The following is a 26,938-nucleotide window of genomic DNA, read 5'->3' as shown; positions in this document are numbered from 1 at the left end:
CACTAAAGGTACTGCTTTCATGGGTTTCCCCCCTCCAATCTTATTAATAATGTTTTTTGGCGAAAAACTTTCATTACAGCCAGATATTTTGATAAAAAGTAGATTTTATAAGAAGTATTTTTACACGTTAGTTTTAACTGTAACATGTGCATGGGCACACAGTGACATGCCAAACTAAATTTTTATGTTCATTACTATTATTGTGTTAAAAAGTGATTGTGAACCTACTATACTGATTAGCATATTTTTTTAGACCATGAAAATAAAGATGAAACCAATGCACTAGCACTTTTTTTTTTTTTTTTGATAATAAACAGCCATATACTTTCATGAAACATCACTTTACTTTAGACCACAGGATAATTTCCCATCTTCATAGCCATTTAATCAAAATTTTTAAAAATAAATTCCCATAGTATTATTAAAACTAATAATACAGTACAAAGTCTGATATCTGGACTCGTTGGGACTTTGGTGATTATGGATTTGGGAATTTCCGGATATTAGATCATCAGTTTAAATCTAGTAAGATAACATGTAGAAATTATAAAATTAAAAATATAAAATCGTGCTTTATGTAATAATGAAGTATTTATGATCTAAAGAGTTTCGAAATTTACAAAAAAAAATCTTAGTATTTATTTGTTTACCATATTAAACATTTCTTTCAATGTAAGTTGCTTCGTTTTTTGTGCTAATACTTTTTCTTTAATTCCGCAGACAGACATAATCTCTTGTTCAGTTACATTGTTGAAGTCCTGTTGTCCGATGATTGAGAAGCATTGTCATCACAATGAAAAACTTCTTTTATATCATCTTCATTTATTACCACTTCTCCACATTTCTTTATAAAATCCATTAATTGGGAAAATTCACCTTTGTTTTTCCATATCCAAAAACCTTTAAAATTAGTGGCTATCATCATTAAATTTAGCTATTCTTCACTAAACATATTTGGCTATGCATCATATAGGGTACTAAACATATATGGCAACTAACAAGTTGTTCTGTTAAATTTTATCTTGCTTCTATTGTGCACTGAGGCAATTTATAAATAAATTTCCACCATATACTTAAGTCTTATTGAGGGTCGGCGCTAGATAAATTACCACCTGATGCAGTCTCTGTGGATCCTAAATTCTGCGAATCAATGCGGCCATACGAGCCCTGGCGCTGGTTCTGGGCTTATATGAATAACAAATCAGTTGTGAATAACAAACAGTCTTAATTCAAATAGCCCTAAATGTAATCTTTGGGTCTATGAGTATCATCAACAAAATGTTTTTTAGAATATGGAAAGAAATTTTTTGTAGATGATTCCCCATCAATATTTTTTAGCGAATTTAACTTAAATCTGTAATCATCACCAAACATAATGTCAACATAAAAGGTTACCACATTCCTTTATTATTCAATCACTAACATAAAAAAAATCGTTTTGGCATTGCTACATGAGTCACTTCTCAATTTGTCATGTTTTATAAACATGCGGTGATGAAAGGAAAGTATAATAAATAATGATTCACCAGGTTGGCATCGGACTAACGATGTATCTATGTGGAATGTTTCGGTTTGAGATGTACGGCAAGCAGATATGCAGCAACGAAGCCAAATTATTGATCGTACAAATTTATGCTAAAATAACTGTTTCTTCAATAACAAGGTATTTTATTTAGCCTTGAAGTTAAGAATCGGACTCTCCAGATATTTTATTATGCGCGGAGGGGGAAATCAAATGTGTATGCGTAAAGCCTACAAGAAAACGTTGTTAGTGGTTTTGAGGTCCGGATTTTAGATCATTCCGGATAATCCACATCCGGATTTCGGACTTTGTACTGCATAATGATAGGTACATGAAGCAAGCATGCCAATATCAATTTTAATATCAGGTTTTAAAATATTTTTTAAAAGTACATAAATACCTTAACAATAGAAGGTTCTTGTAGTGCCAGCTGACAATTAGGAAGTTGATCTTTGTTGATTATCCATGCATGATTTAAAACATCTGCTGCTTTATACCTCTGCTTTGGATCAACATGCAACATTTTTTGTACTAAGTGCTATATGTAAGATAAAAAAAAAAAAAAAAGGTAAGATGAGAGGTAATAAGAAAAAGCAAACAGCTACTTCATCATTAATTTTACCTCCTCCTTATAGCACATATAGTAATACCTTCTCCACTCCCTTCTTTTACTTTGCAGATACTGTGCATTCTTACACATTCTCCCCCCCCCCAGTGATGAGCCCTCAGCCGACTTTGGCTTGGCGACTAAAGCCAGAAGTGGTGCCACTTTATTACAGAGGAACTTAATATGTGAGCCAGCCTTGCTTCCTATAAAGGGATTTGAATTACAATGATTTTTAAACATATGACTAAATCCAGTTATCGAAGAGTTGTTAAAACCAGCATATTTTGTATTTCTTATTAACTACTTATAAGAAGAAAGCTGAGGAATTTTTATAAAAACTGCAGGCAGACACCAGTTAAAAAGTGCATACTCTAGATACTCCAGTTAAAAAGTGTGTTACATCTAGATAATCATTCTTGAATGGCTCACTGTTTGATGAAAAAACTTGACAAAGACTGCATTACAGTGGTAGAAATCTACATCTGCATTAAAAGATAGCAAAGGAACTAAGCGTCACTACACTATCGGTCATAGCTAAGACACTTTCTCGAAACAAAATTTTTTTTCAAAATTTTACCTTGTACACAAAAAATAAAGCGAAAAAAGCTTGTAAAAAGTTCAAAGCTCTAATTTTTATTTATTCACAATATGGTAATGTTCATCATTAGCATGATATGTGAATTAATACAAGAATAAAATGTTGTGAACATGTGCATAAGCTATGAAGCTTCAGCTCAGTTTTCTATTTTTATTTCTTTAAAGCTTAAGTATCTATCTTATAATAATTCATTTATTTACAGCTTTTTTTTTTTTTTTTTTTTTTTTTAAGTTTGAGTCTTGATTGTGATATTAATCAGGCTTATGGCATATGCATTTCGCTCACAAAATAATATAAACTGCTACATCAATTACTATTGAATTAAGCTATAAACTTGCACATAACAAATTGATTTAAAAACTAAAAACCAATTTAAATTTTTTAAAAAACTTTTCAACTACAAAAATTAAGACTTTTAAACACCCTGAAAGAAAATTCAAAAGTTTTACTGCTCTATACACAAATAATGTACAAAGTAACTAGAACTTTTGAGAAAACAAATTCCTGTAGCTCATTTTATTACAATAATTATTTCACCGCAGTGGACTTAATATGAACCATACTTCAAAATATGGCACCATACATGTAGTTACAAAATGTGGCATACATTTAATTCATTTCCTAATAAAATAACAATTTTAAAAATAATAATTTTAATTTAAGTAAAAAATGCAAACTTCACTTTCAAAACTCAAAAATACTTAAGACAGGTAGGGGAAAACATTATTGTTAACACAATGCCTGTTAATCTGAATCATAAATATCAAAAATGAAATAAACTATCAAATTACTTTTGCAGCTGTAGTTATATTAACCCAGTTTCCTGATGCTAAATCAAAGCGACCTTCACCTATTCTCGACAAAATTTCATTCGTCTTATCGGATGGTCCATAAGCAAATGGAGTATGACTAAAAAATAGATAACACATTTAATTTCATGAAAAAGATACACATTTAAAGAAATTTGCTAGAGCAATTTGTTAACATAAAATACCCTGCAAGCATTGTATATAATAAAACACCCATGCTCCATATATCACATGCTTCGTCGTAGCCTTGCTTTTTTAGGACCTCGGGAGCAACAAAGTTAGCTGTGTAACATGGAGTCATCAGCAAGCCATTTTCGGCCCGTATTTGCTTAGCAAATCCAAAATCACATATTCTTAAAGACTCAGGATTTCCTGACTGATCGGCATACATAATATTCGATGGCTTTAAATCTCGATGTACAACCTGTAACAGAATATTTAAATGCTTAAGAACATGTGACAAACCATAGGCAACACATTAACAAAAAATTAATAATAAATAAATTAACATATTTTTAATTTCTACTAATCTAAACCAAACACACACAGACCCCCCCCCAAAATGGTAATGATGTTATTATGCGATCTGCTGCTTTTATTTGTTTTCGCTACTTATTTATTTCTGAAAAGGCATCACTAAAATTTTTAAATATGAAAATAAATACAAATAATTAAGAATACATAAATAAAAATGATTTACTTAGTTAATTTAATAATCTATTAAATTTGGTAATTATGTATTTATGCAATCACCCTGTCACAGTACGATGAACTTTACAAAAGAAAATTAACAATGATTATTAAATATATATTTTGTACTTCAATTCCAAATACAATCAATAAACCTACCTACAGGCAGGTTTTAGTCTCTCTTGTTCTACTGGAAATTTCATGGCATTCGCTTTTAATTGTTTAGTGATTTAACAATACTGCATTCCAGCAGAAATATTACCTCAGTTTCTTCTCTATTGTAAGTAAATCTCGTAAGCACATATTTAAGCTTTAAAAAACAATCAAGATTTGTCCATACAAACCATAACAAAATACAACAAAAAGCATGCATACAAAAATGGTTACGTTGGTCGGTAAAACTGACAATACGTCAAAACAGAAGTATTCCTTAAAAGAGCCATTTTTTATGAGTCATTCAGCCACATACATTATGAAAGTCATGCAGCATGAATAAAAATAGTCATCACTTTTATTAACAGATCTCTACCATGCTTCTACAAAATAAAGTGGTAATCTAACTAAAAGCAGCAGAACATATAATTCATAAAAAAATTCATAAAGAAGCACAAACATTCATACAAAAAAGTATTCAGCAAAAGACTTACTTGATCTTCAAAAAAATTTTACAAAGGGATAGTGATATATTTGATTTTAAATATCTAATGTTTTGTTACCTTTTTCAAAGCAAATGAATATTGAAACAATGTATGTCTCATATTTCCTAAAATGAGAATAAGGTACCTTGTTTGCAAACCAACATCATAAAAAATGTCAGTTACAACAAATATTTGAATTGTTGAAACTGATTTTAGCTGAAGTTTTCTCAGCTCTAGTTTGCTGATGCAATAATTGATTAGTAATATTAATCTTTTCTACTTGTAGAAAGATCAAAATGGGAGTAAAATCTTAATCAACATAAAAAAATTTCTCTCTTAGGTTAGCTTGCTATTTCAGTAAACAAAGAACTAAAGCAGAATGGCACACTTTAAAATCATGTTACAAGCAACATTTATTCTGAAGATGCCAGTACAATTAAAAAACAGCAATCTTAAAAAAGTTGGCCAATGGACAGCATTGTTGGCTAAGATCTGTTTGATTGAGTTTCTGATTTTAATCCAGCATCTACATAAATTCATGCAAATAAGTATGACTCGGTAAACTATCAGTCAACAGAGGAATTTTTGGTACTTTACCTTTAGTTAGGCATAAGCGATAAATTGCCAAATATTGTGTCAGAATCATACTAATATAATCACAAAACAGAAAGATGCATGTTTTTAAAGGATATGAATCATATTAATCATGAAACAGAAAGATGCATTTTTTTTTTAAAGGAAATATCTGCATCCTTAGCTGCATGTTCACAAAATGTTACTCATTGAAGAAAAAGCAAAATGGCACTCCGATTCTAAAAATGATCTCCTCCTTTTATTTTCCAAACTCTCTCTCTTCAAGAGTCCACGATCTGATGTAACGAGCTTTTCGTGATAACTATGAATTGCCCTCTTTCAGTACCGCAAGTTAAATACCTTTTTTTTTCCCCCCTTCATGGGGCTATGGGCATTGAATATTGTGCTTCAATCGTTATATTTGACACTTCAACCACTTTAAACACAGGTTATTGACAACCAATGAATGTTTGATTACTTTCCAGGATTCCAATACACTTAATTAATGATGAAATAATGAGACTTGTCTATAACAGAGCAAGAAGCTCTGAAATGCCCACTAATGCAACTCATGCAAAAAATCACAACTGAAACTGTATTTTGGGGATGTTGGTTTCAGCAGTATTTCTTCACATGTATGTTATAAACACTGCTTTGATGTTCATATTAAATGTTTTTAAGGCATAATTTATCCCTAAAACAAACTTTTTCTTTTTTGTGCTTTAAATTATATGAGTGAATATTATTTTTGTTTCATTTTTCTACTGATGCAGATGTTTCAGTTCTTTAACAATGGATGGCAATGGTGTGCCACAGCCAAAATGAAAAAAATCCACTGTTGATGACATTTACACCCAGCTAAGAAAAAAGTAATAACATTTTTATAAAAAAAATTGTTTGGCACACGTTGCCTTAAAACAGAAATTATTTGTAATATTCCAGAAAAATAAATATTGATTATAAAACAGTATTAAAAGTCAGATTTTTGCAATGAAAAACAGAATTCATTTAAAACATTGTCACACTCATTTACTATTTCTTCATCAAATATACACTTTTAATTACTAAATAATTAAATACCCACACTTTGGGTATTCCAATGCATTAAAAGTGTTGCAAGGTAACCCCCCATATAATATAATCATTAGATCACAAAAAGATGCTGTATTATGCAAGTATCTTATACAACAAAGACCGAGTGAAAAAAAAAAAAAAAAAAAAGGTGCTCCATAAGTAAACAAAAGAACAAAACTCTTTTCCTTTCAAATGTGTACACACACTCACACAAAATATTTTTCCTTTCACCATGCAGCAATACATAATATATGCTTATTAAAAGAGTTAAGTAACTCATAAAAGTATCTGTTACATAATTGTATTTAATAATCTTAGATATGATTCATATCTATCCTTACCAAGCACAAATTTCTACAAGAGCATTTGGGGGTAGGGTGGCAAAACCTCATCTTCAGAGAGCTTCATGCAAGAGCATGTTGTTTTCAAACCAAAATCTGTCATTTTCTTTTGTTAGCATTTCTATTCAGGTGTGAATAAATTTCATGGCATGGAGAAATAGATTTTTAAAGCTTTTGCTTCAAATTCATGCTTTTTCAAGACTACTTGACCCAAGTTTATGACTTCCTACATTAATTTTGCTTTTCCCGTTCATTTTTATTCAGTCTTTTATTAGAGAATTTACATTGAAAGAAAAAGGATCAACAGATTTCATAAATAATTAGATTATAAATAGAAAAAATAAATAGATTATAAAATCTATTTTTGGCCAACAGGAAAATAAATAAATAAATCTGGACTTTGTGAATACTCAATATGCTGTGATCACGGTTAGACGAGACACATGAAGTTCTACTATACTTCCTTCTACATAGTAATAAGAAACAAAGCTGACCGCAAAACTGCAGCGCTCTGACAAAACAAGAAAAAAAAAAATTTTCCCCTTGTATTTCCTGTATTCACTCTGAAACATTAATAATAAAAAACTAATTTTTTAAACCACGAACAAATTATTTAATATAAACATGCAACTTTTTAATATATTTTTACAAACTTAAAATTTACAAAACAACATTCCTCCACAATTACATGAAATTCAGGGGGAAAAAAAGGCCAAATGAATCTTTCTGATGAAAATGTGATAACAACATCAGCTTAACTATTTTAGATAAGATAACATTTGCATTATTGCATAAACAGAGACAAAAATCTTGCAAATGTGGTATTACGAGTTTTGTTTTAATGCTCTAAATCTATGACTTATACACAAGGCAGGTGTAAGGGAAAAGAAGATTGACCAATTACGAGTAAATAACTAATATTATTTCCCACTCTCTGAAGTGCTTTCTTCACCTGACATCCATATTAATGTTATAAAATAAGCTATGTTTGAGAAAGCCAAGACACTTTAATTTCACTGGGCTAAAAATCAGGAAATATATGAAATTCTGCAGTGGCAAAAACAAACAAACAAAACTCTTTTAAACAAAAAAGCAAAGGAAACATGAACAAAGTGGGGGGAAAAAAAAGAAGGGTCTTCATATTTTCTATGAAGTACTCACTTTACTTCTCAGAAAATATAGGCAGGATAAGTATTAAGCGTAAGCCTATAGGGTATTTCTCCCGACTTCTTGGCGTGCCCTCGTTGTGTAGTGGTCTGCATGCAGGGCATGTATTCCAGAGGTCTGTGTGGTTCGATTCCCGGCGAAGGCATTGCATATTTTTCATCTTGCCTGCTTCCAAAAAATACCTAATGTCTCCACAGTGGCACCAGAACTAAAAAGGTGGTGGATGATGATTCTCCTCACCCAGGATTTGGCGACTGGGTCCCATAAAAACCGCCGTCGCCCTTTAAAAGGGGAAGTATATAGGGTATTTCCCCCGCCTTCTTGGTGTGGTGGTCTGCACACTGGGTGCATATTCCAGAGGTCCGTGGTTTTATTCCTGATGAAGGCGCTGATATTTTTCATCTTTCCTGCTTCCAGAAAATACCTAATGTCTCCATAAGCCTACCCTTACCTAAGAAGCTATTGCTTATCTAAACCACCTAAGATTTTAGCAAGTGTGAACACCACTATGACACAACAATGACAATTGTGATATATAAGGTATGGTGTGTTAACACATTATAAGCAACATTCTTTGGTCAGAAGTATAGAACCTATGGAAACTAGTAGAATGGACAATGCAATTCAAGCAGAGCATTCTAACCAACTGCTTATAATCTTGTCAAACTCAACAAGAGTAATCTTCATATACATTAGCTAATTTTATTCAGTATGGATCTAATCTGAAAATTATTTATAAGACAAACAGGAAAATTAGTATACTATATTACAGAGTTGGCCAAACTTCATGAGAATAAGAGCTGCATGTTTGAATTCAGAAATGTTCGAGAGCTGCATCTAGATTTTCTAAAACCCACAAGTTCATATTTACATCATTACAGAAGTAGTGGAGGAGGTTTTAAATAGAAAGAAATCCCCAATGACTTTGTAAAATGAGTCTAAACTAATTAATTACTTCCTTTTTGACATTAAATATTTTTAGTTTACCATATTTCATACATATATTTTATATGCATAAGCCACACAAATTGCCTGTGAGAGCCATATCAGGCTCGCGAGCCGCACTTTGGCCACCCGTTATATTACGTACTAATTAGGAAAAATCTATAAATTCTAACTGCTTATAAAATATTAGGTAATTTATATAATCTTCAAGTATAATTAGAAAAACCTTACCCCATTGTCATGAAGATACTTCACAGTTTTAGCAATGACTTCTAAGACTGAGCTTGCTTCTCTTTCACTCAAATACTTTTTACTCAGAATTTTATCTAACAACTCCCCACCTTGCAATAATTCCATTATGAGATAAACAGAAGAGGCATCCTCGTAAACCTACAAGAAATACAACTAATTATTAAAAAAAAAAAAAAAAAAAAAAAAAAAAAAACCCATCAGGGTTAAAAACACAACTGAAAGTCAATTTTCAAAAACTAGATAGTTCCAAGTAGCGACTTATGGAAACTAGTAGAATGGACAATGCAATTCAAGCATTGTCCATTCTACTAGTTTCCATAAATAACTTAAAATACCTTACAAGCAATTTAAAAAAAGTACATAACATTATTGACAAGCTAAGCCCATAAGTATATACTTTAAGACAAAAAACACTTATTGAATTTTAAGAATGAATTTCATTTGCAAAGACAAGATTTCGTTTTAATTTTTAATCAAATTAATTTTTAAAAAGGATATTAAAGAACTGCAGAAATAATTTTCTACATCTAAGCTGGTTTAAACTTACATGAAGAAAAAATTGCAAGTGGTAATTTTAGATGATTTGAAAATAAATGAACATTTTTTTAAGTTAAATATTTCACTTAAAATTTGTAAAACACAGCACATTTAATAACCACAGTTAACAACTTCATACATTATTTTAATAAATTGCATTATGAACACATTAGAGTAAAGTATTGATGATGGTGGTTATACATTTAATACAGGATGTCAGAAAATTATTGAACACATTTGAAAATTCTAAGGTATTTCTCCTTGCCTTCTTAGCATGCCTTCGTGCACAAAAATTCATGGGCGATAAACATCAAGAGATTTAGTGGGGATAGGAGTGAAGTGTATGGCCTTGATACCTATACATTGTTCCATTTCTTCCAAGAAATTAGCAGTCAGTGGATTTGTGGCTGCTTGCTTTGTCTTGATGCAGTTCTATTGATGGACGGCATTATGGTTAAAGAGAAGGTGTTTCATATTTGAAAATCAGGCGTAAAATATGTTCTTAATAATATCTGTAGCTAATCTTATTTTTCTTCACTCTATTTGTTATTAATTTGCCATTATATTATATGAAAACCAGCAACAATCCTAAATCCCTTTGAAAAAATTTCTTTAGATTCTTTGAGCCATGATTTAAGATTCCCACACTTTGATGATAATAAATGCATCTCTTTTTTATTGCAGTCATTTAAATACATTCAAGATTCATTTATTGAAACATTTTTTCATTTTTGTCCAGCTAAATGCTTCTCGTAAAGAATTCTGTGGTGCATTCGGCAATAGGTTGTGGAGAAAGATGAGGCAGATTTTTTAAGACTCAAATGAACATCAATCAATTTGTTTACAGTTAATATTGAGAGTTTTAATGATTTTGCAACTGTCCTTTGTTTTGGTAGATTTTCTTTTAACATTAAAGATCTTACCTTTGCAACATTGTTTTTTCCTTGGATATGTGTTTGGAACAATTTTACCACCTGAAGCCAAACTTTGATGTTTTCATCAAACATGATCAAACAACTTCAATCTATTCAAGATCCATACTGCATTAGCAAGCAAGTCTGTGCATTTTCAGATAACTGGAATATTTATTAATACAACATAGAAGAAAATATCTTGGCTAGAACAGTTACAGTATGCCAAAATAAAGTCCCTTCTAATTTATACAAATAGAGACACTGTCACAATTTCTTCAAATAACAAAGAACAGCAACATTTAATTACCTCCATATATTCCTCCCCAAAAGAAAACCTAAATCCTTATTTGAATATAATATTTGAATCAATCATAAATTTCCCAAATACTTTCATATTATAGGAAAGGATTTTAGCTCTCACATTACCACAAGACTCTACTGAAATATATTTCTCACTATTGAAATAGGAAACCAGAACTTAAATATTACAACCAAACCCTATACGATTACAAAAGATTCATGCAAAAAATTCACTGATATTAGAAAGAACTACTTCCAATTAATCAAAAGATAAAGGCTGTTAACTCAAGTTAATGAAGTTGCCAAGATTTTTAACAATAAAAATGTAACAATGTTGTAACAAAAATTTTTAAACCAAACAAAACCATGAAAATAAAATGGTGGACATCTGAACTTAGAATAGAACAAAGTAAAACCAAATCACAAGAAAAAAAATGAAATAAGGCTTTAAATGATGAAACTAGGCTTGATAAACAAAAAGTACAACACAAGCGTCTAATAATGAAAACTAAACTCAAATGTTGGAAAACATTCTGCACACAAAACAAAAACCCTTATCATATACAAAATTTGTAAAAGAAAAGCATTCAAGCCATCAGAAATAAAACTTCCACAGCCTGCCAATTAACTCTTTCCCAACAATAAAGATGTACCAATACAATCTTTAAATGACATAATAGATGCAGCTCTACAAAAAGATATTAATGAGGAAGTCATCTTGGAACACAAAGCTATAAGAACAAATTCCAGCATCCCCCACCCCCCCAAAAAAAAGAGACCACCTTAAAAAAAGGGGGGAAGACCACCTTAAAAAAAAAAAAAAAAAAAGAGAGAGAGAGAGAGAGAGAGTACAGTGAATGAATTTCTGTCTGAATACTGGAGCAGCAGAAAACTACACAGAGGAAAGGTTAAAGTACCCTTTATTAAATCTTTGAAAAAAGTTAGAATGTGTCAACTCGACGCTAACAAACTTCGCTTCTGCTTGGGTGGTAACTGAAAATCAAATAATTGAAACTAAAAGTTGAAATATTAATAAGTGATAAAACTAGCCTACAGGGCTCAGCAAGATCCCGTAACTTAACCCTCCTTTGAAGCTAGTGGCAGCAGATAAATGCAATTAAAGCCACTTGAACCAGCAATAAGCAAACGTACCTACAGCAGAGACGGCGGCTAAAGCATAACTCTTTCTTCTCCTACCAAAACTCGGCTTTTAACTACTTACTTCAAAATAGAAAATTTGCATTCATTCATGGGGGGGGGCTACAACATTTAATTATTCTGGCCCTGACTATTAGGGGAATGAAGGCTTACAGGAAAGGTCTAAACTCAAACTTTAAACTGTTAGTTAAAATAAATATAAATACCTACAGAGAGAGAGACAGGAAGAAAGAAAGAAATTAAAACAACAATCAAGTAACTGCCTGATAAAAAAACTCATGGACCAGATGGATCATGCAATAACATCTATGAAATAATTAAAAAAAATGTCCCATGCTCCTTACTGATTTCCTGAATAAATGTTTAAAATCTACTACATTTCCAGACTGCCTAAATAATAAGACAAATAATCCTATTTTTCAAAAAAGATCAAGATTCTGAAAGCTCAGCATACTGACCAATAAATCTTCTTCCAGCACTGGGGAAAATCCTCAAAATTCTGGTTTTTCAACAAAAACTGTATAAGCAAAAACCAGTATGGTTTTTCACCAAACAAATCTACAATAAATGCAATAAATGTGGCCATAGATCAATATAACAAAGAGAAGAAACATCATCCATCCCTTCCGTATCTCGATCTGTGGAAAACATTTTTACTTCATGTGGGCCTGCAGTAAAGCAGACACTTAGGAAAATTTAATGTCTAAGAAATATATTTCAAATTTTAGAAGACTTTCTAAAGAACAGAAAAAAAATCTCATGCTATATAAAAATGCAATTGTTGAACAAGACCATAAATACAGTTACCCTCAGAGATCTTGTCTCAGTGCTGATCCATGGACGTAACATTTAATAAAATCACACAATTGGTCTGACCATAATGAAATAACAGCATTTGCAGGTGATACCACATTCATTATTAATGGAAGAACAAGTGGAATAATGATGAAAAATGTAAACAAAACCTCCAAGACCTTTAACATTTTATGCTAAACATGCTTTAATATTCAATAAACTTGGTCAAAATAACCAAAGCTCCCAAATATTTAATAAACAAAAAAGTTTTAATTTTAAAACATAAATTCCTTGAAATTGTCACCGATCACAAATTAAACTAAATGCAACATTTACAATACATACAACAAAATCTTCAATAATTGCACAGAATATTAGAAAAATGCAAAGGTTCAACTGGACAATCCTATTAAACACAAGAAAAATATTAAAATAGGGAGCAATTCAAAGGCCATTCTTATTAAACATTACTAGACTATACATAACTACATCAAAAAGCTTTAAATACATTGATAGGAATTCTATCTCTATTCCACACAGTTGAAAAAGAAGCAATAAAAGATCAAGTATTCCTCTTTTGCAAAAATTCAACATTTGGAAATCTACAAATACAGGCACCAGATTATGAACTTGCAGAACACCTTTGTTCATCAATCAAAATATCCAGACCTATACCTGTTTTAAAATGGAAAACAAAAATGAAAAACAGCCCATGACAGAAATTCATACAGCTGGATCAAAACATGATAATGAAGTAGAGTGTGCAATAGTTATACGAGTAAACTCGTATATCAAAGGCAAAAAAATCTATATATTTAAATTTTGTCTAAACAGAAAAAATTGGACTCCAGAGATTGTCTGGAATTCTGTGGGGTATGATGTTTATTGATAGTTAGTATATGGGGACAATACCTGCATCAGGAATATTCAGGATAACGTGCATCAAAACTGAAACACTTATTAATTCCTCATTCCCCATAATTAGGCTCTTCCACCAGTTTTTGCATTTTTAATGTTTATTGTCCCATCCCTGAGTTTGTCACTTTCAGTGTTTTGATCTTGAACCTCTTCAGATAATCAACACCTTATTGTAACTATTCTGCAAGTTAAACTGTTATTGGCTAAAAGACAATATGAGAAATGATCTTACATCATATAGCGTAACAATATTTGGATACTGTCCGTATCTTAAAAGAATTTCCACTTCTTCATCACAGTCTCTTTTAGATTTGTCTATTATCTGTAAGAAAAATAAAGAACAGCCATCATTCATGATAATTATCCATCAAATTTATGCTATACTACAAACTATATTTACAAGTGAAAATTATATAATAAATAAAAAATGTAAAATTTATGTAATTGTACACACAGTTGTACACACAAACAGAAAATGTAATATTACATTTCAATTACATATGAAATGAAGTAAAAAGAATGGCATAGTAAATGACGCTACAAATTGATATACCTGAAATAACAGCTAAACGTGTTTCAAGATAATTACTGCTAACTATTATGATACATAACTTCCTGCACGTACATTGATTAAGTGTTATTTTCATAAACTATTCCTTTTAAATTAATTTCCACATTTCTTTTCAAATCTTTCCAAAAAGCATACTCATTCTTTTGCAAGTTAAAAAAAAAAAACTTTTCCAACCATGTCTATAATTTTAACAATATATAATAGTTTAATTTTTTTTAGTCACCTTTTTATTCCCATTTAGATATTTAACTATGCAATTATTTTTTTATTTCCCTATATTCTATACTATTAAATGTTCCCTACTGATCTAGCTTTACTATTAAATAATGAAGACTATGTATGTAAGGTATTTTTGTGTCTTGCTCGTATTGCAGAAAATGGTGACACCTAGAACCACCAGATGTTGAATGCACACCATCCAGATGCCAGATTTACATATAAGCTGCAAAAGCTATAGCTTAGAGCCCCCCCTTTCTTGGGGCCACTCCCAAAATTTGTACCATATACCATATCAAACAAACTGACTTACAATACAACAATTACAAATTGACTTATTGACAATACCTTATAAAGGGCCCTATATCCCAAATAGCTTAGGATCTCGTCAAATCTAAATCCGGTCCTGACAAGAAACATACAAAATTGAGTGCAATTATATATTTTTTTATCTTCAATCAGTCAATCTGAAACAACCATCATATAGTGACTCAGAACATTTTAATGCAATTACCAGTTTTTTAGCTTTGTAAATGATATGACAGATATACGAAATATTTTTAGAATCTTAAGTTTTTGTATCCTATTACTAATCATAACTTTTTTTAAAAAAACCAAATGCCTGGGCACTTGCAACTTACTATCTGTAACTACGGTGGCCTTAACACAAATGACAACTTCAACCTAATCAAAGATCTGTCACAATAAATGTCAGTTACTGTTCATTGAGCCCAATTCACGCAGTCCTAAGCACAGTACGTTTTCAGGGTCCGCCAATGCTTACTTTCTTTTTGTGCAACAGAACTGCAGCAGCGTTATGAGAAATTTCGGGCCTTCTAAAATGTGGCCCAAACCTGAACCTTGGGGCCTAGACAGTGATCAGGTCCTGTTGTTTAATTTTTTACTAAGCAATCTAAAAATACATGCATAATTCATGTAATTTATAATAAATCAAAACTCAGCTTAAGGGAGAAAAAGGTGGAGAACCTGGTAATTTTGATATAAATTTAAATGACTTATATGGTCAAAACCATTATTATAAGACTAATATACACGGTAAAAAAAAAATGAAGTGTAAAGGGATTTACCGAGTTAAAAGAAATAAAAACCATTTGTCACAAGGTACTTTTCTTTTTGGTGTATTACAGCAGTTGTAAAATTTTTGAATGCATATATTAAAAAAACAGGAATAAATAGCAAAAAGTTCCCCTTAAATAGAAAATGTCACTTATCATTCATTAAGTTTTCTAAACATCACTGAGATTATTAACAATCTATTGAACCTGAGTAGTCACAAAAAATTTTAATGTATCATCAATCATCTTCCCCCCCCCTTTTGGAATTTTCAACCTTGAGTGATATCAAGAAATCCAAATATATGCTAGGCCTGTATTAATAGATTTTTAATGCTCGTGACAGAATACTGTGAAGAAACAGATATTTTATATCAGGATATTGTGTCACCTGCAAGTATATAATTCAAAAGGCTGCTGCTGAATTGCGAATGCCGAGGACTTTTAAGTGCAGCAACATCTTTCAACCCATGCTCAAACATATAAAATTGATAAATATTAGAAGAGATCTCTATTAATTATGCTTCTGAATTCTTTATAATATCATCAATGGGGAAAAGATTTTCCAAAGGCAGTTTCATTAGCACTTATTGTTACTGCCCTATGGTTATGTAAAAAATACAAGACGAAAAGTTTAGCAAAAAGGTACAGTGTTTTGTAAATTTTGCAATATGGAAAATTTTGAAAGAAAGATGGAATTTTGGCACAGATTTTGGAGATAATAAGTAAAGATTAAGAACATGAAACAGCTAGTACTGAAAGATTCCATGAAGGCAACAACAATATTTTCCACAAACAAAATAGGCTCTTTATCACCCACAAACAGCTGAACAGTAAAATCGCTGAATGCTGGTGTTTTGACCCGAGTTCAAACCTCAGTGAGATGGTTGGCTGCATCAACGTTTTCATGGTTTTCCACACAGTAATATGAATACAAGCCAGTTTTCCTTTCCTCCATGAAGGCATCTATCCCCTTAGGCAGAGAGTCTTTGTGTGCCCAGAATCTAAACCAAATCTTATTTGTCTCATCAATGCACTATAATTACTATTAAATGCTTTGAAACGAATAAAAATTTGGTCGCCCTAATCGGTGACTGACGATCACTTGAATGCTTATATATATGTCGAATGTATACTGAAAGCTAATTCAAGAAAGAATTATAATAGATAGGGAAGTTCTAAAGAGATTTAACATAGACAGAATTAAAATTATTGTAGTATAAGTTAAAGACTAAAAAAAAGGTTCAGGAATCTCTTGTTCTTATTCCCCAAATTTCAACAATCTGCTTACTCATGTATTTAAATCATTTGTTTATTTACTCACTTTTCAAGCCATCTGCTTAAATAACAAAAATGTCTTCATAGAAGATTTTCTAAGAGAAACTGTCACTGTCTCGCATTCATCTTCCACAATACTTGCTAAAAACCACAAAAATGCTTATGCAGCTAGCCAGTTCACTGCAATTTGAACTCTGAGGCCAGATATTTGAACTCAGCTTTCTTTTCACTCTATCAATGGCGGTTGTATTTATGTATTATGTTTGTATTATTGTAATTATTGTAATTATGTTTGCAGCATTATCTCCCCATAGTGTTTTACAGGTAACTCAATGCGATTATCATTATTATCACTCAATGCAATGTGCCTGGGGTGGAACCTATACCATGCGCATTATGCATTAGGGATGTGCAATGCACTCGCGAACTGATTTGAAGAAATAATTCCCTATATTGACTCCCTGGCTCACACTCCCTTTACCAATACAAACCAAGTGTTAACTGCTTTGAGAACTCTTGCTGAAAGAGAGCTAGAAAATTTCAATTCCAATTTTCAGGAAGAAAGAAATGTTTCTCCTTCTAATTTAAAAGTTCATTTCCCAACACTTTTTATTCCAGAATTTTAAAGTTAGTTCTATGCAGAAAGGAGGTTTTAATGGAATCTCAGAACTACTGTTGAAAGTAATCGATCTGAGGAGTTAACAGTTCAAATGCGTTAATTTTCTTGTTCCAACTCATCCTTCAATTTTTCTTGCTCTTTGTTCCATCCTCGGATATCGCTCTCCATTACTGATCTTATTCATCAAGGCTACTGTCAGCGGTCAGTGAACATATATGTCTAACTTAATATCATAAAAGAGCAGTTTTGCTCACCATTATTATGCATTGTCATGTGCTAAAAAGTAATAAGCTTCTCAAGCCTGCACTGAAGTTATTGTAGCAGTCAGTTTCATTTCTTTTTTATAATTAAACTCATGCTTATAGCTTCAATGGAAATGAGCAAAATACTGTCCAAATAAATCCAATTCAAAATTTGCATATAATGGACATAGCTTTGATTTTCACACATATAATTCTATTGAAATGATAACTTTCTGGAAATGTGACAAACAAGATTGTTATAGCAACATATATGCCCACTTCGTAACTGTGCAAATCAATAGATTTCTTGGGGAGGGGGGACATAAAATGGATTTTCCAACAAAAATTAGTACTACATATGTGAATACTTCAAAAAAATTACATACAAAACTTTTAGAAAAGAACTCTTAAAAAACTCTAGAAAAGAAAATACTTAATTGGCAAGATGGTATGACCAAAATCTCTGTGCCTGGAATCAAATCAGATAAGATTTTCAGATAATTTTGCTCATGCTTTAGTCAAACAAAAGAAATTTGTAAATGTGCCCAATAGAAAAAATTACCCAAAGTTATCCAAATATAATCAAAACTAACCAAGATATTGTTAAATTTAACTTTTGTATATACTGTTGACAATGTTTTCAAGGCAGTGAATGCTCCTGATCTTACCCAATCATCTCCAAACCCAAAAAACCTTTCTAGCTAAAGAAGTTAACAGCATATTGAAATCCTCTCTGCAAAGCATACATACCAAACACTACATATTGTTGCATGACAGGTGTTGTATAACAAAAGCTGCCATATTTTATTAAAGTCTACATCATTTGATTTACTTTTAAAACTGGAAGCATTAGTTTGTGATCAACTATTTGAAAGATACTTACCCGACAACCTTTATTTAATACTCCATATGCCACATATACAACTGTACGAAACTAAATTTTTTCTACTTTCTTCAAAACAATGAAAATAATGCAATACTATCCATTACACACATATTAATAAAATACATAAATCCATAGGAGGAAATAAAGTACATGTATATGTAACATTTGATATTAATTCAGCAAATAAGGGATTCAAATAAAATTAAAAGCAAACATATTCCTTGTATCTCCAGTATACCAGCATAAAAAGCACAACTTGTAAATGAAATTAAACAAAGTTTTTAATATTAAGACTTACTTTTACAGCATATTCCTTTCCATTTTCTTTATATATACATTTCTTACATAATGAATATGAGCCTCTGCCGAGCTCTTCTTTAAATTCATATTCTTTAAATACAAATTCCTTCACTACAAAACTTCTTTCAGGTTTCTAAATTAAAACAATCATCATTAAACTATACTATTGCTTACAAATCAGACTTTTAAATCACGTAAATACGTCTGGGTAAAATATTTTTCTATGAGGTACGTATAATATTATAAAACCTTAATTATTGAAAACAAATAAGAATCTACAACTTAAACTTGATTTATGAAAGAAATAACTTACACAAACTTGATTTTTCTGATTATTTTCACTATTCATGGCACTATTTTCATCCAGACTAGGAGCAATAAAACTAAATCCTCGGAAAAGTTCGTGTGCTGTGGCACTCGGGGGACAACCGGGAGAATCTTTAAATTAAAGCATTAATGTTCAAGAAGAGAAAATAATTAAACAATAAATATACATAAGTAAAAATGCTAGATTTTTTGTTCAGAATAATAAATTTCCAATACAAAGCTTTTTAAGAGCTGACAAAAAATGATGCAAGTAATGTTGAGTGAAACAAAAACAATGTTGATTGACGTAGATTTTATTTTAGCAGAAGTGCTTTCAATAATTCAACAACATCATCTTCTTCAGCTGCAAAAATAATCAACACTGTTCTTCAGTATATCATTCAATGTTTTCTTTACTAATCATAAAGGCTATTTGTTGTAATAAATACTGTTGTGCAGGAAATTGATAGTTGAAGAATATATAGACAAGTATGACCACAAAGTTAAAACATATGCATCTAAAGTGTAATATTAAATATATTTCAAGCCCCATTTTGGTGGGCTCACGATCTATTAGTAAACCTCTCATTTTGGCATTTCCCTATATATTGTAAGAACATGCATTTTCTCAGCATGCTGTATATCTCTGACACTGAAAACTGTACATGCCAATCACCTATTTCTTGAGTATCATTGTTGCAATTTATTCCCTCTAAATCATAAAAACTTCTTAGTTGGGTATGGCACTTTACATGCAACATGGAACTTTTTATGTTTGAAGATGGAATACCTAATCAAAATATTGTAGAATCACAGATAAGTATTGAATGAGTATGAAATACATATTAAATATTAAATGATAACAAGTATTACATTAATTATTCTTTGAAATCCCAGACACAAGTCTTTTCTTCTTTCAAAAACAGAGACTATTACTCTTTGTGGAGATGGATGAAGAAAATTTTTTTGAACTCTGCCCTACTACTGGATGAAGAAAACTGCCCTACTCCAGACAGGTTCAATTATATAAAGATCAGAATATATGGCATACATAAAAACATGCAAGATGTGCAGAGGATATTCATACTCTTCAGACTATTCTGCATTAGCTCTACAGTTGAGAAGCCCATCTTTTCTTTTCCATCTTTCCCTATGAAGGAAATTTCACTTGAATTTATCGATTCCTTCAAATAATATGATAAGATGCACAGTTACATTGATAATTTGTCAAAGCAGAATTCCAGTGTATTAATCCATAATTTTAAAATACCCAATACTAGCCCATTTTTAATACATGTAAAATTAAACAACATAAACTCTTCAAACACTCATAAAATTCTTTAGAACTCTTGATTATACAATGCTTATTGGGACTTGCATAAAATTTGTAAAGTTTCCAGATTTCTATAATTTACAGTTATTTTTCATCTATAAAATAACACCATCATGGCTCTATAGTCATGGCAACCTTCATTTTACTACAGTCATTTCTGTAACAAAAATCAGAGTGTACCTTCATTTAATTTATGCAGTTTACATATTATATGAACAGTACTCATCTTAAAAACTAAATATTGGCTAAACAATGTCAGACAGAACAGCTAAACAACAAAAAACAGAAATTAAAGTAGAAAATCATTTAAAATAATGAATTTGATAAATATGTTGTTACCTTCTGGTGTTCGAGTAGTGAACTCCTTATCAAAGTAAGCGGTATGATCTGATCTAGAAACTGCAGGAATAAATGGTGGTTTAGTTTCTCGGTTGTACAGTTTCACCCAATCAATTGTTCCAAAAAATGGATGGACTTTCATATCTTCAATACCATTTGGACCAGATGCTGCAAAAGATTTTAAATTAAGATATATTTTATTTTAAAAAAAATCAATATATAAAAATAGCACACATACATTTAACTTTTCCAACCCTAGAATCTGCATAATTTTTAGTCCTAAGAAACCAGATTAGCAACTGAATGTTCTTACAGTTCCCTTAATGAACTTTATTTTCCTGTTAATCAATGTCTCTCATTCCCTTAGGAATTTTCAAACACTGTGGCTAAGGCAGCTTCAACAACAACTAATAAACTTCACAGCAATAAAAGCTCATATTCTAATGAGTAGTATGAAGTTTACAGGAAACTGGGATATTTCTACTTGCCTGAATAAGAAAAGCCTTTACTCCAAGACTAGCCAAGACAGAATTTAAAGCATAGCCTATCAACCCTTTTTGGCTTACTGCCTTTTTTTGAGTGCCCCTCAATCCTAACAATAATGCTATATTACATGCATTTTGAATGTACTAAATCTGCACACATACACACACACACACACACACACAAAAAAAAAAAAAATTATACTTACCATACACATATTATATCATATTATTCATTAAAACTCAATCACATTATGCAGATCAGATAATAAAAACATAACATGAACAATTTATGCTAAAGAATATGCAATAGTAGATACTAGAAGAGCACGCTGCTCATACTCAATGAATACTGCAACAAGTATAGATTTGTGGTCATGTTTTAAGAATAAATTGATAGTCAGTAATATTTTCCCCTTGGAATAGAAAAGAGAACCTACATGCAACTTGAACCAACATTTGTGAAAAAATGTTTGACATGATTTGATATGTTTTCAGCCTGTATGATTGCATTTGCAATATTTGAACAATAAAGTGAATGTTTAAATATTTGTTTAAAAAGTATTTTATGAATGAAATTTGTAAGTGCATTTTTATAACCCATTACAGTCAAAAGTTGTTAATTCGGACACCCATAATCCAGAATGATCTATAATCCGGACCTCAAAGCTACAAACTTTCTGTGCATGCGTCGCGTAAGACCTTTACGACTGCGAATATGCGAATTTAATGTATAACAGACGGTATAAGCTAAGCTAAAATTATCTAATTCAGTTAATGTTGCAGATTGCGTTGTTCCTTAATCTTCGAATTTTATCCGGCTTATTATTTTTTGCAGACTGTTAGAGCAATTTTATAAAAGTAAACTTGAACTTTCGATTATGTCAAATAGAATTTCCGATATATATTTACAAATATGTAAAAGATCTACAAAGCGAAAGTATGTTTCGAAGTCCATTAAACAAAAGTGGAATTGCTGCAAAAAATGTCCTAACCATTCCGAAATCTGTTTATCAATTTCATGCTGCTCTGAAAGGGGGGGGGGCGTTGCCGCGCGCAATGAATTGGAAGTTGATCTGTCAGCACTATCCTTATCTTCAGGGCAGATGTTTTCATTTTATTTGGCTTATAGTTTCTTACCAAATCTAGTATTTCATCTCGATGTATTCCGTCTTTGATATAATTTAAATCAAATTCCTCATCATTATAATTTGCTTCCGATAGTGAAGAAAGTGACACAGAGGTTATTGAAAACGAAAAAATTTCGATTGACAAATTAGTCGGTATTCTCGACACAGCAATTATAGGACTTGAACAACAGAACTTTGTAACTGAACAAGAAATTATGTCTGTTTATAGAATTAAAGAGAAAGTATTATCACATAAAACGAAGCAACTTAAACAACTTACTTTGAAAGAAATGTTTAATAAAGTAAACAAATAAATATTAAGCTTTTTTTTTTTGTAAATTTTGATACCCTTTAGATCATAATTGTTCTTTATTTCATAAATTACGGTTTCATATTTTTAATTTTATAATTTCTGCATGCCATCTTACCAGATTTAAACTGATGATCTATAATCCAAAAGAATCGATAATCCGAAATCATCAAAGTTCCTGACGAGTCCGGATTAATGACTTGTGACTGTATTACCTGTCAGTAACAACTTTTAGTTCTAAACAGAGTTCACCATATACTGTACAATAACCAGTTGGCAACAGCCATTGCATACAACAAATTATGAGCACAAGATAAAAATATATTTTTTTAAATTGTCACTTTTTTTTGGGGGGTGGGGTGTATGTGTGTGTGTCTAGTTAAAGTTACAATTTTTAAATATGAAACAAAGCTCTGAATAATTTTGTTATCAAATTTTATACTAACTCCCAAGCTCTCTAAAAATACAAACCAGTTATAAGTTTGTTAGCACTATTTGGAATAAAATTACGTTTAAAACTCACTTTCTGAATAAGAGAGATTAAATGCAAGAACATTCAGCATTTATGAGCAAAATGATTAAGCCTGTTATCAGTAAAGTGGTAACACATCAAAAAAGAAATAAAAAATGTACATAATTTTCTTCCTTTATTCTAATACACAAAGTTTCTGACACTGACAGTGCAGATTTCTTAATCAAGAATATTTAATAAAAATTATTAATTATTAATTTCATACAAAATTTATGACAGAAAGCAATGGTGAAAGCCCTGTGTGGAGAAAAACAGGTTGGGAACCCCTGATTAATGGCTGACAATGTGAAATCAAAACAGAGGGTAAAAAATCTATTAAATTATTTGTATGCTGTGATTATATTTTTCCATAACCAAAGTAGTGCAATTGCATTTTGTTTGAAGTTATGGAATTTCCCCATAATCATAAATAAAGTAATTGTAGATTTAATTTTATTAAATTTACCATTACAGTCTAATCATAATGAATGTGGTGGTGCATTTTTAACATTCTGAAAATATAAACAAATAATTAAAAATACAAAACAAGTACACTTTACCCAATCTGTTGGCAGGATTTCTTTTAAACAACGCACGCAAAAGACTCTGAGCTTCAGGACTTAAAAACTGAGGCATCCCCAGTTTAGCCCTGGAAAAGAATTTCATTCAAATACCATGCACAACACAACACACAGATGCATAATTTTCAGTTCTAATTTTCAGTTTCAGTTTTTAAAAAATAAAAGGAACACTATTGTTCAATACATACTTTAAGATCTGCATCATTGTTTCTTTTCGATTAGCTCCTTGAAATGGCAAGGCACCAGTTAACATTTCAAACTAAATAAAAATCAAAAAATTCTAAAATAATTTCTACTGTAATATACCATCAATTAGTATTTATTATGTGTTACATAGGTATGTATATATATTCAATTAATCCAATCTGATAGATTAAAATTTTATATTAATTTATTATGTTAACTTTTAGTTATTAGGTACAGATCATTTTCATCTTATTTAGTACATAAAGAAGTCAATCAAATAAAACAAGTTATAACTTTTACTGTATAATGAAGTTATATTTGTTTAAAATTTTTCTCTCAATTCAATGGCTTTTCAAAGATCTATATGAAAAAGCTAATAATAGAATAAACTAATAAAATTCCAAAATACATCATACAACTTCATCTGGCATACATATATACAATTGTGATTCAAAATTATTAAATTATTTTAAACTAAACTGTTTAAACTGCACAAATTTCTCAAAAATACACTGCTTTCCAAAAGTTAACTATACAATAGTAAATATGATGCAAATGGAAAAGTTACATCTTGGTTCACTCAAAATTTCACATGAAAGTAGGCAATTTAATACATGTTCGTAATTGCAAAGTTATAAAAATGAAACATACTCAAGTTTATGTCTAATCATTTATACATTAAAGCTGCCAACCTTGAAATCTTAAGTACTGGGAGATTTTTGAGACAAACCTAGGAGGTTTTCATGCTGCACAGCAACACTATTTCAAAGGAATTTTAAACTGATTTTATAATGCATGGTTCAGGTTACTGAACTATTTGTAATTCAATTCTGATGTACAATATAACAGCATTTGATTGGATATTCTAAATTTTATGCTCTATGTGTAATTTCATTTTTTTAACTTTCTTGCACTTTTATAGTGAAAGCAAAGCCTTTATTTATCAAACTACTTTTAAATACCATGAAAATAAAATTAATAATTAATTTTGTGTATATTGCTTGGATGAACATAGTAACGTGGCAAATATCAAAGTAAAAAAAATTCAACACAAATATTAATTGATTAAACAAGGCATGGCCAAACTGTGTCTCTCTGGCACCCTAACTGCAGCTCACGAGCTACTTGCTGCCCTTTACTCTCTGGAATGTGACTTGTTTGCAACAAACAGTTGTTTAGCTTTTGAAATATAATTGCTTTGTTGAAATAATAATGACATGGTTCTTTATTAATCGCTAATTTAATTTTTTATATTGTGTGTAATAATTTAATCTATTTCAAACTGTCCGCCTTAAAATTATTGTAAGAGTAACAAACAGAAAATTACAAAAAATTCCATTTCTGTCAATTGGCTTATTACTTTTAGAGCATATAATGGCTGTCAAAAAAGCCTAAAATTTAGCTTTTTTTCTCTCTTAATTTTATTTCAGGCAGTTTCTGCTTACATTTTTTCTGTGTGATTCCCTTGCTTTACAACAGTTGCTATCCAATGTGTTGGAAGATTTGCTATTCTTTGTAGAATACTACATTTATTCAGTCCTTGAATTACTTTGGTAGCTGAAAAAAATCTCTTTCAAAGAGAAAAGTCGCTGCCCACGTACAGCTCTTTCAATCTGAGGAGGAATTCGAAATCTGGGGATTTTAGGATTGGTAAAGTACACTTTCTCATTCTTATTTGGTTAGGCTATCTGCCCAATTTTCTCAAGTGCAGGTGTCCTTCAAAATTAATTATGCATCCCTAAGCAAGTCAAATCATTTTTATGCAATTTCTTCACATATTTTGCAAGACATCACAGTAAACTGCAGTTAAAAATTTTTTCTCATGAAACCCTACCTTCCATAATAATTCCCTGGTAATTCTATGGAGAAATCATAATTTATTTAATCAATATTTGAGCATGCTAAAACTTTTGAGATCTCAAGCAGAACTATTTGTTTGACAACGATTTTAATTCTGCTCAAAGTTTTCAATTCACATTTTGTCAGTTGTTGTCATTCAAGATACAAATCTTTCAACTTCATGTTGCATCAAGCAATGAAGGATCAACTGGATATAAATGTCTCTCTTCTACAAAACTTCTATCAAAGTACAGCATACTGATGCAGATGAAATCCCTTTAACTTTTGCTAGTTTCTCGTACGTTGCTTGACGAACTTCTTTCTTACAAATATCATGATAGGATAGAGATACTTTTTGCCCCTTTCCCCCTATAAAAATTTTCACCTTTAGTTCTGCCATTCAGTGACGTTACACCGGTTACCCTGGCTCTGGTACCGGCATTATGTTTCTTAAATATGTTGACATTTTTCATCTTCTTAATCTTTGATCATTATGTACGTCTGACACATTCTTTACGAAAGCTCTGTAGCCCAAAGGATTGTTGCAGTGCTATGATCCACTGGCTGATCACCATAAATTTCAAGCAATGTAATGTGAAATTTTGTTGTATTTAACCCTGTATATTTTCAGTTGTAAGACTAATCTTTTATTTTCTGCGATTATAATACCTTCATATGCATAGATTCCATTTCAAAAATTCATTCGAAACTCCATTTTGTATTTTTCCCCCTATACATAGATTGTGTAACTATTAGGTTGAAGATTAAAGAAAAAAATGTTTTATTTTATTCTTTCTTCTGAGTTGGAGTTATTCTACATAGAAATTTAAGACAAAACATTAAGTCAAATGATAGTCTTTATGGGTCCAACAGTTGTCAATTTGAATATGATGGATCC

General features: G+C 30.8%; 1 protein-coding gene across 7 annotated transcripts in view; it reads right to left on the bottom strand.

Moving 5' to 3' along the window:
* Positions 1 to 26,938, bottom strand: part of S6kII (Ribosomal protein S6 kinase II) — an 86,221-nt gene that overhangs the window by 10,363 nt on the left and 48,920 nt on the right. For all 7 annotated transcript variants that reach the window (XM_085814170.1, XM_085814169.1, XM_085814168.1 and 4 more), the window contains 10 exons: positions 24,204 to 24,274; positions 23,995 to 24,083; positions 21,002 to 21,169; positions 19,337 to 19,461; positions 19,022 to 19,156; positions 14,071 to 14,160; positions 9,196 to 9,354; positions 3,722 to 3,960; positions 3,519 to 3,636; positions 1,923 to 2,060 (listed from right to left, as the gene is read on the bottom strand). In XM_085814170.1, the coding sequence (XP_085670296.1) occupies positions 1,923 to 2,060; positions 3,519 to 3,636; positions 3,722 to 3,960; positions 9,196 to 9,354; positions 14,071 to 14,160; positions 19,022 to 19,156; positions 19,337 to 19,461; positions 21,002 to 21,169; positions 23,995 to 24,083; positions 24,204 to 24,274 (1,332 nt within the window). The remainder of the gene's footprint in view (positions 1 to 1,922; positions 2,061 to 3,518; positions 3,637 to 3,721; positions 3,961 to 9,195; positions 9,355 to 14,070; positions 14,161 to 19,021; positions 19,157 to 19,336; positions 19,462 to 21,001; positions 21,170 to 23,994; positions 24,084 to 24,203; positions 24,275 to 26,938) is intronic.

This window comes from Stegodyphus dumicola, chromosome 3 (assembly GCF_044657685.1).
Source record: "Stegodyphus dumicola isolate Sdum_Otavi_A_Nest chromosome 3, ASM4465768v1".
NCBI lineage: Eukaryota > Metazoa > Arthropoda > Arachnida > Araneae > Eresidae > Stegodyphus > Stegodyphus dumicola.
Note: the sequence above shows the minus strand (reverse complement) of the source record. Positions and strands in the feature narration are given on the sequence as shown.